Consider the following 18,522-nt stretch of genomic DNA (forward strand, 5'->3'; position numbering starts at 1 on the left):
GCATGTTGCCTTTGGTATTTCAGCTATGATAGTGAAAATATTCTAGGTAGATGCTTTTTGGATCTAAACTGTAAGCCACAATTCAAGTTAATTATTTAAATATGCTATTCTGGCAAATGCTCATCAAGAGGTGCAGCATATCTCATAAATGCTGAAGGAATTTAAATCCTAATTAAGATTTATTTTTTTAAAATGCTTTCCCTCCATTATTATAGTTTAGTACGTGTCGTGATTGTATTTCCCATCTTATTTTTTTAATATTATGGGCCAAAATACTAGCTTTTATTTGAGGCTTTTATTAGTGTTTGAAATGTTAAGAACAGCACAAGTGGATCTTTGCTCATATTACTGAGTTTTTGTGCTGTACTGTTACCATTTTGTGATGATTATGGTATAGGATGCTTAGATATTACCTAATTTGAAATGCTTATATGTAACTCTGCATGACATGACAGAAAGAGGCTCCATCATTGATAACACATAGGCAAAAAGAAGATAATTTGATTTGCTGTTTTTTTTCTCTAGATGGGTTCAGCTTTGTTTAATTTACTGCAGATACAAGCATCCGAATTCCAAACTGAAGTCATGGAGCCCTAAGATACACCGTTACAGGTTGTCATCTATCTTGTCTTGATTTTGTGAAAGGCTTCAGCTTCAGTTTATGTTTCCTCGATTTTTGAAATACTTTCCCTTGTTTCCCTTAAAAAATAATAGTTTTTAAATCCACACGCTCAGAGGCTGACTTAGGGGTCATTGATTAGTTTTCACATTATTCTTTGTTTTCTTAGGTTTGGTAAATTGTTCGCACAAATTTGATGTTGGAAAAGGATAACCTCATGCAGGAACCCCTGGTCTGACCTTTCTAGGGCAATGCTTTATATGTTTTTTCAGATCAAATTTTTCTGATAGGATAGTGTTAGTAAGAAAAAAACTTAAGTCAATAACTGTGAACCTTAGGTAGTACCAGACATAGAATTGATCTGGAGAAGAGAAAACTTTATGTACCCTAATAAAATCATCTGAAAATAAAAAGCCATGCAGCTATATATTCAGTATATTTCCATTTTCATTTAATAGAGTAACAGTACAGATGGATTTTTCCCTTTTATTTTTTTCTTTTAAGATGGCTGCCTTGTTTTTAAATAGCTATTAATGTTATTTTTCATTTCATGTACAGGGTGATGGAGACCATCCTTCAAATTCTACTCTTTCCTTTAAATGCAATACAGCAGGGGGAAGTAAATTATCTTTTTAGTAAGAGTAATTAAATTTAAATGAAATGCTAAAAATACTTCTTGTTTTGTTTTTACTATAAATTATTTCTACAAAACGATACATTGTGTTATTTTGTTTAATAAATCCTCAGAGTTTCCCATAGTTTTCTGTAAATAAATATTCTGTTGATTTGGGGTCATCATGGACTCCTTTCCAATTTAAGCAGAGATTTTTGTTTAATTATTAATAGTATGATATAGCCCATAGTAATTTTACATTGCTTTCATTTTGCCTTTAGGATTTTACTGATGCAAACTCTTTCTGAAATTAATGGCAGAATAAGGATTACCAGGACATAATAATACATAGTTTTTATATACTGTTTTTAATCCTGTTTCCCAAAGCAATTCAGGTATAAGGAAAATATTTTCCTCATTTTATGAAGTAGGGAGGTGAGCTGACTCGCCTAAAATCAACCTGCAAGCAAATGGATCAATAAGAGTTTTAGAGTGCTGTATCCATTAATTCACATTGGTTGGTTGATTTCTACTTTGAAATTACAAAGTTTGGGACACATTGATTATGGAAGAGAATTTGGAATAGTGTAGTGCTGCAAAGCAGCTTGAGTACACAGAAAGAATCTTTCCTATTGACAAGAAAATGCTAAATACTCTTCCTGGCAATGAAATACATGCTTTCGTTATTATTTCCCCTCTTATGTTAAAGTATAAATGATGTACTTCTGTAGGTGTAGAAATTTCTATAGAAAGTGAAATTCTGTAAGTAATCCCTGGAACATGAACCAGAATTCTGGATTCAAATCACCCTGAAATATAAATGTTTTCAAACTCCAGACTGTGATTTAGTTCTGACACTTTGCTTGTGCTTTTACACTGGACTGATTGAAATCTTCGTTACCCAATGCACTTAAATTTGGAGCTTTTCAGAGCATTGATACAAATTTTGCAATGAAAGCACAGTTATTAATTTAAACATGTGAACTTGATTAAATGCAAAATGAACAGTGGGGTCACAAGCAGAATTTTATCATAGTCTGACACTTTCAAATACAGTATGACAATATAAACCACGTATGAAGTAAATGAGCAAGAAAATTATATTAAAAACATGTAAGACAGGATTATGATAGAAGTACCTCATATGGTGTTTAAAGGAAAACAATTTTAGATTTTTCACTGGGAAATCAATACTAGATTGCAATTAGGATTTTTGATTGTTTTAGATCTTAAGGTTTAAATTTAGAGATGAATTTTGAAGCAACTTAATGATTATAAAATTTATAAGTTTAGAGAGTTTTCATTAGTGTTTGTGACATCTTCTGTGCTTTCCCTATTCTGTGTGATTTTCTAAATCATATATACTTTTTGTGAATGTGTTTCTATGTGAAAATGCTGTCATCTGAGTGGCAAAAGTGTTTTACGCAGATATTTAAATGCTTCTAATGTTTCAGTACTTAAGTGAACAATAAATTGTAACTTGAAAAGTAAAATGGGTTCTACATTGACTTCAGCTAGGCTTTTAGACATGGCAATTTTTCTATGAAAAAGAGGCTCAAGAATATAAATTAATTTAATATATAATTCTCTTTTGTAGAGCTATCAGCCAAATAGAAGTTGGTGCATCATTTAATATAACTAAATTAACTTAGACCATATTGTTAAAAATGGGATGGAAACTCCAAAAAGTGTCAGAAATCATTCTTCATTATTTCAGACTATTCAAATATGGTGTGTCTTTTAACAGATTTTTTTTAAAGAAATCCAACTTCTATCGATAGCGTAACAAAATGTACTGTCACAATATTGACACCGATACAATGCTCCTGCTGATTTTAAACTTAGAACAGAATTTTGCATGCAAGTCTCCCTCTAAAACATCATTATTCAAGAAAAGCTTGTACTTTTGAACTGTTGCTGCAGCTACTAGCGAACATGTATAAATGCATTTATATACCATGTATAAATGCATTTATATACGCAGTACAATGCAAGAAATGTGAATCTTAGCCTATGATTTAAAGTTTCAACTGTTGAGATGTATAGAAGATAGACAAGGTACCAGATACATATTCATTTCCTCAGAGAAACAAAGAATATTATTGGGGGAATCTAATAGCTTTATTTCACTCGTAGTGTCTTCTCCATTTTGCTCTTTGTGCAAAGATTCAATAACAGAATCTATAGGAGAATCACTTATGATTTTTGATATATGATTTCAAGCAACTGTTCAATAAAATGTGATAGTAGTGACTATCATAGTATCATTTTAAAAAATTCTCTGAGTATTTGTCTTTCAAATTTACAAAAATACTTTGAAAATAGAAAATATGTATAAGCAAGTTGTGAACTTTTTATACAGATCTCAGAATAACGTAACAAAGATTATTGTGCAAGAAAGTTGTTATAAAAACAAATAATCTTTGATTCCATTCTGCAAACACAATCCAATCCAAGGGCAACTGAAAAGACTAGGAAGATTTCCAAAGTGCTCAGCCAACTTTGGAACATGTCCCACATTATGAGTTTCAGTCTTTTTAACAGATAGTTAAAACAGATAGTTTTAACAGTGAACCACTAATGTCAATAAAACTGTCTTAATTTAGATGAGTAACTGTGCAAAAATAAATTAGAAAATATTGTAGGAAAAAAAGATTATTTGGAGAACTGTATTTATTTAATACTGACAGTATAAGGAATTAGGGTATTTAAATCATCTATGAAATATCGCCTACACATCTAAAAAGCCTAAAGGAAATATTTTGGTATGTAGCTCAATAATGCTAAATATACATGCTCTGTTTTAGCACATGTTACAGAAGAGTATGAGTAGTCAGAGCTCAGAAACTTCTTAGTTTTTAACTAATGGAAACAAAATAAATGTTGCTGTTTCATATTTGAGAATTATTAGTTTCCTTTTAACGTGGAATTTTGAGGTGGATAAGTACAGAAAGGGAGATACTCTAGGACATCTGAAGTCCGCTTTTAAAACAGCATGAAAATATACAAAGCACATTATTAGATTGATCAAAAAAAAAAAAAGCCCAACCCACAACCTATGACAAAACACTTCCATGGAAGCTGTGAAAACACATTTCATAGTCTACAATTTGATACTTCCAGAATTTTTGTGGAAAAATATTCTTAGTTAAAATATGGTGGCTTTGAAATAGATGCAAAATGTTTGCAGCCCTCTATGTATTTATTTCTCTAACTCTTTTTCTTATTGTCTCTGTTCAAAACAAATTTGTGTATACATGCATTTGTATGAAAATTGGAAACAATTTTAGGCTGTTACTCTGAACAACTTGCTTCTGCCTTCTTTCCTAGGAAGTGTGTAGAGAGCTCTGGTGTCTCAGCAAAAGTAACCGCTGTGTTACCAACAGCATTCCAGCAGCTGAAGGTACTCTTTGCCAAACAGGGAGCATAGAGAAGGGGGTGAGTACAAATAATTTATTGTTTCAACACTAAACATAGAAATAAAGAACTAGAAAACATAGTTCCTTACGAGCCATTGTGAGAGTGCAAAAAAAAAAAAAAGTATTAGTTCAGAATACATTCGCATCCTTTAATGATTACTTTCTATATCTAATTAATAAACAAATTATCCTCACTATAAAATTCTAAGCCTGGCTCAAAAAAAAAAAGTTTTTTTTTTTTTGAGTAATTGCTTAAAAATTTTATTACTTTCATCTTTGTTAATTTTATAGCACTCTCCTATAAAGGACTGTTGTAATTCTAGATCTGTAATGGACTTTTGAAAAAGGTCTGATATCTGCTATTTTATTAGAAGGTAAAAGAATCTTTATTTCTTCAGATTTAAGCAGAATCATATACGCATATTAAAAAATCCATAATAAAATGATTTCTTAAAAAGCCATATTTCTCAGTGACCAATCTGTTTTGACTTCTAGCTGTAAAGGACTTTGGTATGCAGTCTGAGATCTAAGTACAGAAAGTCAATATGGGAGTGGATAAGCTTGCCCTTTTTTTTTTTTTTTTTCTTTAATAAAAGTTGTATATATATCTGTCCAGACATATGAATTGTGATTTTAAAAGGTTAAATGTATCTCAGTAGTTTAGGAAGGAGAACTTAAAATTATTTCCACACTAAGAAAACTAAAAAGACTAAGAGAGTAGAATATATGCAGATCAAGTAAATTCCTGTGTCCATTTGCTAAGATAGTACAATACCTCTTATACAGATTTGTTCAAAGGGACAAGATGACAAGAACTTACTATATAAAACAATTTCCAGTAATTCTCTTGAGAATTGCTACATCCGTCCTTAAGATTTACTGCTCCAGACTGCTTTTCCCCCCGCCTCCAACAATGACTACTGTCATCTATTCTGTGTTCTGACTCTTGCCATTCTAGCTGGGTTAGTTTCCACAGAGATTACACTGCATTTTAACTTGCAATCTGATGTTTAGATAAAGAGAATGAAAGTTTTTGGGCAGCTGTCGCAGTTTATTAATCCTTGCTGACAGCTTCATTCAGAGCCCTTGACCTAGTGCCATTCTGATGGCTTTTCCATGCTGAGTTTGGAAATATTGGTAAACCATGTTAAATAAATTTGCTGAAGGGGTCATTTTAAAAATGTAGTGCTTATAGTTAGCCAATAAAAATAGACACCTTCACATTTTACCAAAACTGTTACCATTTATTAGAGTAATAGAAAATGCTAGGAGCCTTATTCTTAAATCAACAGTCTAGGTTTATTTTGGAATCACCACTCCTTGTCAATGACAAGGAGCAATTTACTTCAATTTACTACAATACAAAATTCAAGATGCTTTAAGACACTGTTGCTGTGTCCAGTTTCCAGAGGCTTTAATCACTTCGTTTTATACAAAACATCTCTTCCAGTCATCAGTGTCTTACTCCATCATTAGATACTAGAGAAAGAGAAGGGAGAGAATTGGTATTGTTTTACAAGCATAACTGACCATCCCTTTAAACAGCAGAGAATTGTATCTATAAATTGTGACTTCAAAGGTTCTTGTAAATTAATAGTTCCTGATAGCAAAAAAATAAACCCCATAAAACACAAGTTCTTTCCAAATATGTAGTTCTCTTCACCACACGCTAAAGAGAAAATAATAGCTTACAATTCTATAACACTTTATTATTACAATAATAATAACATTTATATTGCAGTCATGCCTATAAGCCACAACCAAATTATGGCTTATTTTGCTGGACTTTGTCCAAATATATAATAAATGGAGCATTCCCTGCTCCAAAAGCCTAACAAGATCCTAGAGTACTTTATCATATTTGTCAGATCCGTGTCTGCTTTAGTTACACTGATGTAAATTCTGTGTAACCATTAACTCAGATTTAAACAAAATTTGATGCAATATCTTATAGGCAAAGTTAGGAGGATTTCTGTAATTAAAATTGCCTAACACTTTATTCTAAGACCTTCTGTTCAGTTACTTATATAAACCTGCAAAACTTTACCTCTTTGGGTTGAAATTTTCCATAGTAGATTTCTGAACAGGCCTGAAAGTTTTCAGAGTGTTTTCCATAAAAAGCTCTTCAGCTGTTTCTGCATGCAAGGAAGAAGAATAGTGTGTTGTTTTGCTACTGACAGAACCTGTACGATCTGTCACATTTTGAAGTTTTAATACCTTCATGCTTTGATGAAAGCGCTTATGTATTAGCTGAGGTCAGAAAGGTTCCCCTTTTTTCCTATTCCTGTAATAATCAGTTCAAAAACAGATGCGTCTCCCCTAGACATATACCCTTGCAGATGAATTGTGAAAGTGAACTAGCTGGTACATTAAAGACACTGCTCAGGAGATGTTGCAAATAAAACAAGGAGAGGAAACTGATAGAAATGTGTATTTTTGTCTTTAAACTTGAAGTAATAAAAAATAACCTTTTATAGCATCATCAGTCCCTATGTGTGCCAGGGCTATAAACAAGTGGCAAATGTGCAAAAAGTGAAAACACAGCATGCCATGCTGAAAGAAAAATTTATAAAGCTGGATTATCTGGTGGTTAAAATTCAAGGTTTTTTTGGACATCAAATTTCCTAGCAAAATAATTGTAGAAGCACTGATTGAAAATCCATATCATTATAAATCTCTTAGTTTGGTTAAAGACTGCTCACATTATTTACAGAGGTAAAACTTTGTGCACATTATATATGCCAGTATTTTAATGCATTGCCCCAGTCTTTCTAATTGAATTAATTGAGAGTTACTTCTCAGTCAGAGAAAAGAATAATGTTTCAGTTCTAAAACTTTCATGAAGAGTTGTTCTTTTCAAAATAGATGACATCATCTCTTTTTCATGTACCAGTTACTCAGTAGTCCCTACCTCATTCCTGACAGCAGGTGGGGTTGCTATTATTCATGGAGGAAACATACTACTTTTGGCCATTTTGAATTACTCTGGAAGAGATTTTATGCATTACTAGTCTCTGCTGAAAGATTAACTTTCAGTTAAAAAATATCAGGCAGCATGAGCAGTAAGTCATCAGAATTAATTTCAGTGGAGGAGAAAAATCAGCATTGAAGGAGAGGTAATATGGGAAGTATAAGACATGAATATTTGGGTGGTCGAGGAAATTGCAGGAATTTTATTCTGCTTTGGAAAATAAAGCCAATAAAACACACCAGACTTAGGCACATTCACAATGAGATAGAGGTGGGATTATTTGCATGTTCAATTCGCACATGTGATATTTTGAGAGTTAACTTTAAACTCTGAGTTTCCCTTCCAAGTTTATAAACTTGGGTTTTGAAGTGTTGATAGTATTTTTATAATGTACTTCTAATCCAAATTATTAGCATATATTTTTCTCTTAGCACCATTTTAATTTAGCAATTTTTAGCTTGTGATTCTAGCACTAGATAACTGTGTAATCCTGTGGTCTCATTAATAAGTGCTGTAAAGGGTTTATTGTCTTCAGTGAACGTAATCATTGCCACTTTATAATAATTATTTGATATCACTGTAATGAAGAAATAAACAGAAAAAAATGATGTCTCATATATAATTCACATAAATACCATTTTCCCCATTGTAATTGTGCCATTAGAGGCATTGAAAAACACTGCCATATATGGATATATTTACACATGTGGATCTAACTCAAAATACATGAGTTTACTTTATGGACTGGCATTATGTGCTGTACAGACATTCTGTAATAGTCTAGATTTAAGAGACACTCCATACAAGGGTTATGTTCCTCTAACAGGTACTCATTTATTGGCATAAACCTTAGAGTTGGAAATTTATTGCAAGTGCAAGAAAGATGAGCAGTCATTCCTAAGTAAAACTCCATGAAACATTGTGTCCATGATGGGTTTATTGATTTGTTTTGCTTTTTTCTTTAAGAAAGGCAATGCATTTTGAACTTGAAATTTAAATTTTCTGCTTTCCATATTTTCTGTAGGCACACATTAATCCTCCCTTTTATTTCTCTAGCTGTTAGAGGATGAGATGTTATAGACAGAAATTTTCTGGGTTGCAATAACTGTCCTTTAAAATAGTTTCAGGAATAGCATGTACAGACAATGAAGTAGTCATGGGGGGGTAAAAATGTTTTGAGAGAAGAAAAAATGTGATTAGAAAAAATAGGAAATCCTTGACTAGCACAGTATAATCATTGTTCATGTCAAACTGCTATTTTTTTTCTGAATAATAGCAGAAGGTTTGTCGCTTTCGCTCCGCGACTAAGTCGGGATGGACAGGGATGCATGCTATACGTAAGCCTTTATTGATCAAGCAGGTACAGTACTTGAGACCCCACAGTCGCACGTGCACATGCGTGTGCGCTCTCCCCCTCCCGAGTCCTTCTTTTATATCCTTCATCCTCATTATGGCTGCATGTTGATTTGTGATTGGCTGTTCCGTTTAGTTCCTCTTCATTGGCAACTTCCATGTCTTCACTTCCTCTTTGTTGGCAACTTCCACATCTTCAATTCCTTTAAGTTGTTTACTTGCTGCAGTCCGGGTTTTTTCAATCTTATTCAAGGACATGGTAACTTGAGAAGATCCTGGCTCTCAGACAAGCTGAAGGCCGTCCGACCATCTCCCACTTTTTGTTTTTCTACGATAAATGCCGTGTTTACCATCCGCTGCAGGGCCCTTTGCAGAGAGGATAGCAAAAAATGCAGCATCACTAATACCACTAACACCATTCCCATCACAGTCGCCAATCGTTGAGCCATCCGGTCCCTTATTTGCTGAAGCCTCCTATGTATGGATACGGAATGCTCACTGAGATTCATACAGCACATCCATCAAAGTCTTCGCACCCATGCCCTTAACTAACAGCAAAAAGTCTATGGCAGCCCTATTTTGTAGTGTGGCATGTAGAACCGAATCTACATTAGCTAGTAAGCCTGCTAAAGCAAGCGTTGTTGCGTTTGTTTGTTTAGCAAGCCAACATCCTAGTTTTGCAAGCTTTTTATGAGCAGCAGCCTTGAGCAGCAGCCATACAGTTGCTTCTTCTTCTTGTGTGCTGAAGAACACCTGCACTGCCGTCCTTGAGGTTGGTTACCTACTAATGAGGCATCCTGTACTGCTGTCCTTGAAGCAGGCCTCCACATCTCCCCCTTCTTTATTTAACAACTGTACTGCCATAGCTAGTGTTACATGATCAATCAATCATTGAACGCATAACAAGAAGCAAAGCAGACACACTAGCAATAAACAAAATATGGTTAGTTCAATAATTAAAAACCTTACAACTTGCATTGACATGGCTAAGCAAAAGGTCATTTAGTTTGTTGTGTCCACTCCCACGGCTTCTTGGTTATCAGGCCTTGCCTGCTGGACCAGGGCCTACGCGGTGTCAGGGTTAATAGACTGGACGTTTCAGCATCTTCTCCCATATCCCCCTGTTTTTTGTTTTGCATTTACACTGGCAATACTTGCTTCAGAGTGCATTTAACAACAAATCGCATTAGCTGTAATAAGTATGGAATGCAAAGCATAATCCCAAAAAAGATTAAGAATAGCTACAAAAGCAGAGCTGTATTCAGCTGTAAGTCAACTCTTCCTTTGACTGACAGGCGAATCACAGCTGTTCCACAAGTGTGGCATATATTGTTGGCTGATCCGTTTCTTCAGACATGACTGCCACCTGCATTCCCTGTATTGCACTCTTAATTAATTGTACACCACAAGGAACTAAACAAGGAATAACAAACATAAGGAGGATAAGTGAGGGTCCAACAGTCTAAAAACAAAGATAAAGTCCATTCACAAAAGTTGAAAAGGTGTAGTGGATAATATCCTTTTCTGAAGGAGTTGTGGCAGTAAACAGGTAGATCTGCAAGACAAAAATCTTATACCATGGCTAAGCATTCAATAATGTACTTTGTATGGTGTTGTGTTTTGTTTTGTTTTGTGTTTTCCCCACACAGCTAGTTATTCTCACTAATAACATTTCGTTGTGGGGATATGTTCTTGCTCGGGTTTCATGATCAAGATGGTGTTAAATTCCTTCCTATTTCCTTCCAGAGACACGGTCCTTGGCTTTTCTTAGGCCCTTTCTGCTCTGCTTAAGGAATCTTAAATCACACAAGAGCAGCATCTCCTTATGATGATTTGGGGGTGAGATGTTTAATCACAAGTTACTCATGTCAACAGCAGGCCGCGTGGCCTACGCTTGCCTCCTAGACAGCCCTCAGAGAGAGGTGGCCATCACTCACATCAAGGTCTGGCATGGCATGTGTCCCCACTGCTCAACACCTAATGGGTTGCAGCTAACAGCAGAGCTCGAGGTTCTTCTTGGTGGCAAACACAGAGGCCAACCCAGTCTTGCCCTTGACTATGGTAGGAGGCGCTTAGCCAGATCCAGGCTTTTCAGTTGGTCATCATGGTAGTGTCTTCCCTGCCTCATCCAGTAGCAAGTTGCTATCATGATGCAGAGTTATTAAGATCTTTTTAGCCTCTGCCTTAGCGTTTTCTAGCAGCTGTTGTAACTTTGCACGCTCTAACATCTTTTACAAGTGACAAACCCATACCGATTGGGGTAGGGTTTATGCCATGACATAGGGTATAGTTTCTAATTAACAATTGACTGGTAAACACAGGTGGCTTATACACAAAATCTCAGCCTCTAATAATAACTACATTGCAAGCACACATATGAGAGTCAGTAAACACAATTTGGATATAAATTGCATTAATTAGCACGTATTTACATATTGTTCTAAAACACACGCATCCTTTCCCTACGTAAGCTAATGCTTTTTTTTTTTTTTTTTTTGTATTATTTTGCAGATTGATCTCAAAATGGCACGCATCCTCCTTGGTATCAAAGCAAACATTGCTCGCTTTAAGGGCATCATCTTCGCATATGAATCCCAGCCCCCGTTCTAAAATACAGGCTTCTAGATCTACCAAGTGCCATGTTTTATCAGACGCCCTTATCCACATTCACTGATCGGCGGGGGCGGGTAGAGCACAAATTCGTTGGTGTTAATTCCCAGGGCTACAGTGGGGTAAACCTGCTCCATGGTGACATCCACCACAGTCAGTATGTAGGCGATGACAGCGCTGAGGAACTGGTCGTGGGTGAAGTTCACAGGTCTCCACCACACTTGTTGTTCTTTCTCCGGGGCCACGTCCCCCATGATCTTTCAGATCTCAGTGGGGAGGAGGTCTCCATTGTCTCTGTCTCTCCATATACCTGCAACAACACTCTGCACCCATGTCTGAGCCTGGGTGCAACTAAGAGCATGGGACATGTTATTTTGTTCCCCTGTTCGATGACAGATATTTGGATTGTGCAACCATCCCTGGGGCAACCTGGTGAACGTATATTGTTGCCCCTTCCAGGTAAAGGCAAACTGATCCCAATGCTCCTCAGCAATGGGTTTGGTAAAGAAAGCTTTAGCTAAATCAGTTACTGCATACCAAGTTCCAGAATGCTTCTGGATTTTTTCTATCAAGGTGACAATATCTGGTACAGCTGTTGTAAGAGGTGGGGTATGTTAATTTAATTCTCTGAAATCCACAGGCATTCTCTATGACTCATCACTCTTTTTGACGGGCCAGACAGGGCTATTCTAAGCTGTGGTAGTGGATTTTAAAGCTCCTGCATCCACTAGGTCTTTAATTGTCTGTGAAATGTCTTCATACCCCCCCAGAATCTTGTACTGTTTCATAGCCATCAATTTAATTGCAGCAGGAATCTGCACAGGGAGGATTTTTACTTTTCTGACTAAAATTGTCCAGGCACTAGTATAGTTCTTTGTTCCAATTTGGAACAAACCATCAGAAAGGTTCAAAGTCAGTCCCTTTAAAATATCAATTCCAATTATATATTCAGGGACAGGAATAATCATAACTGAAAACAATCATTTTGGGAGCTTCCCTATTTTCATTTCTATTTGTGTTTGCACAGCTTCACTTTGTTTTTCCCCCCAAACCAGTAATAATTACAGATTGTCCTTTAAATTTATTGGGATTTCTATATATTAAGGAAGCCTCCACTCTAGTAGCAATGGAGGCTTTTAGAATTTGTGAGGACTGGTGCCGGTCCTTTCGTGCCATTCACACTGGAGTTTGGCCGTCGCTTCATTCCTGTTTCCTATGCTGAAGTATTTTCCTAATCTCTTTTCAAGGATATAAGTCAGAGTATGGCTCCCAGTCATCCTTCTCCCCTGGAACAGCTGCTCCACTCACTGGTTGGGGGGGGCGGGGGGGAGGGGTGAGGAGGGGGGGGGGTGGGGCCGCAGTCTGAGTTGTTCCCGGCTTTCCCACTTTCGAATTCTGCACTTTCTTGTTGTGCTTATTCAGCCCTCTCTGCTGATATATATTACCCAAGAAAGATCTAAAGACCACAGACACAAACAGCACGAACACAGTTTCTATCCAGTGGCACAACCTCACGTAGCTGTGCACTCCACTAGTGAGTTCCACTGTTTCAATTGCCGCATCCCACCCTTGTCGCCAATTTGGTTGCGAATGGGCTCGGGATTTGGCAATAATCACACAAAACAAGGTGGCTAAGGCAAGCCTTTATTCAGGTGAAAGCACATTAAAAAGCAAAGTATGGATAATTACTCTTGAGGTAATAGTTGCCATCAGGATGCTGAGACTAAACATTCTCTCAAGTTGGCAGATTAGAGGGTTGCTGACAGGCTCCTAACTCGGTGGGCGTCCTCGCAAAGACAATGTAGACCTCCGTGTTAAGACTCTCGACCCACTCTTTCTGCACTGTTTTTTCATGCCCGGTGCATCCTTCCATGTAGGGCCAGTACATGCCAGCAGGCAGGCCGGGGGGCGGACAAGCTCCGCTTTCAGTCACGTAACTTTTCCCCCTGGGTGCACAGGTGCGCATACCAGTAAGGGGTCCCAGCCATCAGTCTGAGGGTCCTGCCTTCCTCATCTTCTTCCTCCCTCTCAGGTGTTTGACCTTCAAACTAGTTTAGAGGATGTTTGCCATTAAGTTGGCTACAAGCCCGGTCGAGCAGCTGCCTTCAACTGCTTTCGGAGGAGGTCAGCTGTGAACCTGGCTGAGCAGCCGCCTCTGTGCTCTTATCGCTCAGCCCAGGCAGGCAAACATCTTCTTTCTCAAGGTCTGGAGTCTGTTTCGCACAATAGTTTTATGACTCTACAGATCATACAAATTTCCACCTCCAATACATGCCACCCTGTGATCTGTAGAGGTCAATCTATTGTAGCAAAGGACCTGAACAGATAACGTTTTCATAGCAGTTTCAACCATACCTCGTGTCAGCATCATTATACAAGGGATACAATACATAATACAGACGAACATAGCGAATAGAAATAATAGCTCTAATAATGGTTTCTGTCCTCACTTAAAGCATTACAATTCTCCAACGCCCACTTTAAAAGACGGATCAAATTCCCGGGCTGGATATCTTTACCCCTCCCAGATTTATCCAGGATATGCTGCATAACCTGCAGCTCCCTTTCATCCTCTTTGGTCATGGACCCTCCCACGGTTCTCGATAGCCTGACTCCTGCCTTGCAGATTTCTCTGCCCGTAGATAGAGCTTCTGAAGTTACTGGTTGTGCGCAAGACGTTCTCTCCTGTCCGTCCTGTCGTGCTTGCTCCACCGCACAATCTCCCCCGACCAAGACTGTGACCGAAACAGGCGAGAACATGACCGTTCCACTCGCTGACCACGGCTGACTCCCTTTGGGGCACGCGCCCTGCAAGTCCCAGTCCAGATCTTCTGGCAACGGGGGCACATCCTCCCCTGTCTCTTTCTCAGGCTGTACCATCGGGAATGGTGGTAAAGGCACCGCCGTTCCTCCCCCAGGGTCTTCTGTAGGGTTTCCGGCGGGGGGGCAGTGGGTTCAACCGGGGGTGGAGCCACAGGCCGTGTGGCCATGTCCGCAGCCGCTTGTGCCTCTCCTACGGCCTTGAAGTGCTCCAGAGTGTCTACCAGCAAGCGGCAGGTGGTCAGCGCCCTGGTGGCTGTTAAATCGCCCTTAGAGGCAGAGTCAAAAAGCACTTTGCCTGCAGCCTCCCATTCTTTCGGATTGAAAGCAGTCTGCACATCCCCCCACAAGCTTTTCCCTTTGCAGCACAGTAATAATGTTCTTAAAGCAGTTTTATCACACTTGCTTATATACCGCTTGCTTACTTACTTATCATACTATCTTACTTATCATACTTACTGACTTACATACTTACTTATCATACTGCTCTTTTCAGCAGCATGTGATCCCAAATGTTCACTATAGCATTTTCCTCCGTAGACGGGTTTGCTCACCTTGTACCTCACCTTGTCACAGTCCAGCTGCGATGCAACTGCCCTGGGCTCTTCGGCTCTTCCCGCCGGAATTCCTCGGCTCTCCTTGCTGGACCTCAGCTACCGGACTCTGTCCCCGCCGAACTCCCCTCGGCCCTTATTTACAATATTTACAAGATCATGTCAGGGGTCACCATTTGTCACTTTTGCTCCGCGACTAAGTCGGGACGGACAGAGATGCATGCTATACGTAAGCCTTTATTGATCAAGCAGGTACAGTACTTCAGACCCCACACTCGCACATGCACATGCGTGCACTCACTCCCCCTCCCGAGTCCTTCTTATATACTCTTCATCCTGATCATGGCTGCATGTTGATTCATGATTGGCTATTCCACTTAGTTCCTCTTCGCTGGCAACTTACACATCTTCACTTCCTTTAAATTGTTTGCTTGCTGCAGTCCGGATCTTTCCAGCTGTTTCAAGGACATGGTAACTTGAGAAGATCCCAGCTCTCAGACAAGCTGAAGGCCGTCCGACCAGCATTCAGTCCCCACAAAGATTAAATTCTCTGTTCACTTGCTTTCGTAGAAATCTGGAATAATTCAGATCATTCTTTAGCTCTTCAGACCAGAAATCATCCCATACACACCATTGGAACTGAGGTTTTGGGTGAGCCTTAGGATTCAGGAAAGAAAAAACTTGGCTTCGCTGTGTCAACTACTATAAACCCAAAACTGAGTCTGTCAGTGCTTATGGACTGGACACGTCTGCTTGTCCATATCTTCTGTGCCTGTCTCTGTTTGTTTTGTCGAAGTCTTAAGGATGATTTTGGGCACACAAATTGTCTGGGCTTCTTTCTGGAAAAGGTCAATAATGTGTCTGTTATGGGATTTCCAAACCTTTAAGTAATGGATACCCGCCTTTTGGAAGTGAAATAGGCAGAGCAAGCTCAGAGTAAACCTGCAGCCATGCTCTACACTGTGGCCTAACCCACTGATAATGGGATGGACATAACCAATATAGAACTACTCTGTATTTTGAGTGACATAAAAGACACCAGAATGTGGTTGAAACTAGGGAAAGATCTTAAAACAAAGATTTCTGACTTACTACATGAAAACTTATTATAGCACTCTGTCACGGAACGAGTGGTGGTGGGGGTGAGTGACACAATGCACTTCACTCATGGGAAAAAAATAGGAATATGTTTTATTGGTAATGACAATGGTTTCACGAGATTCTATGGCAAGGTCACTTATTAGTTACTGCATGGAGGTTCAAGATATACAGAGAATTACCAAGGACACCCTCCCGTTGGGTCACGAGGTTCAGATTGGACACCCTTGCTTTCCAAACTCCTCCTGAGAGGAGTCTGGGTGCAGCTGGATCCAGTCCTAGTCCCAGACCTGGTCAACGGTTTATGTCTAAGGGGTTTGTGCACAGTTACAAAGTAAGGTTTACAAATTCAAAAAGAGAAAGGCGCGCTATAGTCACCACGAATCTGTAGTGGGAAGGATCTCTTAACCTCAAGGAGTATCCTTGAGAGGCATCTCTGCTCAACGGGAGATCCCAGCGTGCAGCCCGCTGCCATGCAAGGAGAGCTCTTGGGCTGTCTCGGTATTTATAGGATAAGATGATTGACTGATAGTCATGCTTTCAATTCAGAAATGACTGTTGGCTAATGTACTCACAGTTGGCCTTATCTCCCCATCAGGATAGGGCCATCAGGACTGTTATTGATGGTTAATGTCTGGGTGAGGAAAGAAATCAGGATCAGATAATGTGGTAATTAACACCTGAACAGGGCTATGTGTGAGAAGTCAGGATGAGGTGGGGAAGGAGCATATCCATCACACACTCACCTATTCATGTTAAGCAATTGGAGATTTGGATGTCTGGTGTAGGTAACAATATTGCAAAGGTTCAGTTACTGCATGAAGACACATACGCTGCCCCTGAACAAATGGCCAGGTACTGTATGAAGTGATTTTCTGTACCATGTCTAACACCTCGCTTCTGCTTTTGTTATGTCTCTAGTGTTAGTATAGACAAAGTATAGCTACAAATTCTTCCATTGGAACCACTTCCGGATTTTCTTTTTAAAATGCAAGGAAATTACTTTATTAAAAATTCTGGAGTGGGGAATTTTTTATTTTGTGTAATGAAGCTTCTGTGTGAATGGTGGTCTTGGTGTGTAAAAGAATACAACTAATTTGCAGTTTCCTTAATGTGAAGCCTTAAGAAGGATGCATGGAGAAGAAAGAAAATCTTTATTTTAAGCTCACTTGAACTTCTGGTGTGTATTAATGATTTATACTGCTGGATTTAGTGAAGACAAAGAACAAATCACACACAGCCTCATCAACATCTAAACATGGCTAGAAAAAGTGAAATCCTTGTCTTGTTATCTATACAGTGAATGCTAATGCCTTTACATGGTCACTGCTTGACCCGTATATTTTTGTGTCCTGATAACTCTATCAGCCTGGAAGCTAATTTTGTGCTTTTCTTTCTCGTGAAATCTTTCAGTGGTGTTACCAGGGGGAGTGTGTACCTTTTGGCACTTGGCCCCAGAGCATAGATGGAGATTGGGGTCTGTGGTCAATATGGGGAGAGTGCAGCAGGACCTGCGGGGGAGGCGTCTCCTCATCTATAAGACACTGTGACAGTCCAGCGTAAGTAGCTAAAGTAAGCCAGAGTCAACAAAAAGACACACTTGGAATTTGTTCAAAACTGTAGTTTCATATGTTATCTGTAAAAAATGTTTTGCTAGCGTACCAACATTTGTCTTTAATATAGCAGACAGAAACAGCTACACAAGAGGAGCTTACTAGATATGTATTTTTTACTGTAACTATTATGCATGCACTGTAAAGATAGATTTGTATTTGGTAGTAACCAGACAAGTTTTCTTTCTGAAGCTTATCATTCATGCAAAAGATACTTAAATTATGCCTTAGATTTCTTACTACTTAAAATATGTTTTGCCTATGATGCTTGTCTAGGATATAATTTATTGCCAGTTATATATTGAAAAAGCTACAGAGTATTTGAAAGATATTGACATACAGCATTTTACATATAAAATGCAAGTAATAATATTTGTGTGCATACAATACATTTATGCCCTATCATATCCAACACTTAGTTGTGACTTCCCACTGACTCTTAAAACAATTCAGCTACTTCTTTCTCTGCTACTACTTCTTGGTCCATCTGCTTTCAAGTGGGTCCAGCTTCTCCACTACAACTTGGTCTGTTTTGTGTATCTGTACTGGTCCTGTCATCTCTGTCTGCTTCTCAATGTCCTCAACAGTGTTCCAGAGAAGGTCTCAGGTAAGTACTCTCTGTCATTAACATGTTTCAAATCAGAAACATGTATTTATTTCCTTTCTGTCCTTTGCTGAATGAATAACTGCTTTTTTTTTTTTTTTTTTTCTTTTTCTGTTGCTGCTTGGCCTGTACAGGTTACCTCATCACAGCTATAGGTCTTTGCCGATTATTAATTTCAAAAATTGCTTTCCTCCAAAACATCAGGCTTTTTTTTTTTTTCTGTTTCTTCCCTCATAATCCTTCTGCAA

General features: G+C 38.3%; 1 protein-coding gene across 1 annotated transcript in view; it reads left to right on the forward strand.

Annotated features, from left to right (window-relative positions):
- LOC104580724 (A disintegrin and metalloproteinase with thrombospondin motifs 6) overlaps window positions 1–18,522 on the forward strand; it is a 131,259-nt gene that overhangs the window by 72,087 nt on the left and 40,650 nt on the right. Inside the window, exons 12-13 of the mRNA XM_088538941.1 lie at window positions 4,563–4,670; window positions 17,471–17,616. Of these exons, the coding sequence (XP_088395067.1) occupies window positions 4,563–4,670; window positions 17,471–17,616 (254 nt within the window). The remainder of the gene's footprint in view (window positions 1–4,562; window positions 4,671–17,470; window positions 17,617–18,522) is intronic.

The sequence above is a fragment of the Tinamus guttatus genome, unplaced genomic scaffold, assembly GCF_059628265.1.
Source record: "Tinamus guttatus ecotype Peru unplaced genomic scaffold, ASM5962826v1 Tinamus_guttatus_pri_ptg001273l, whole genome shotgun sequence".
Taxonomy (NCBI): domain Eukaryota; kingdom Metazoa; phylum Chordata; class Aves; order Tinamiformes; family Tinamidae; genus Tinamus; species Tinamus guttatus.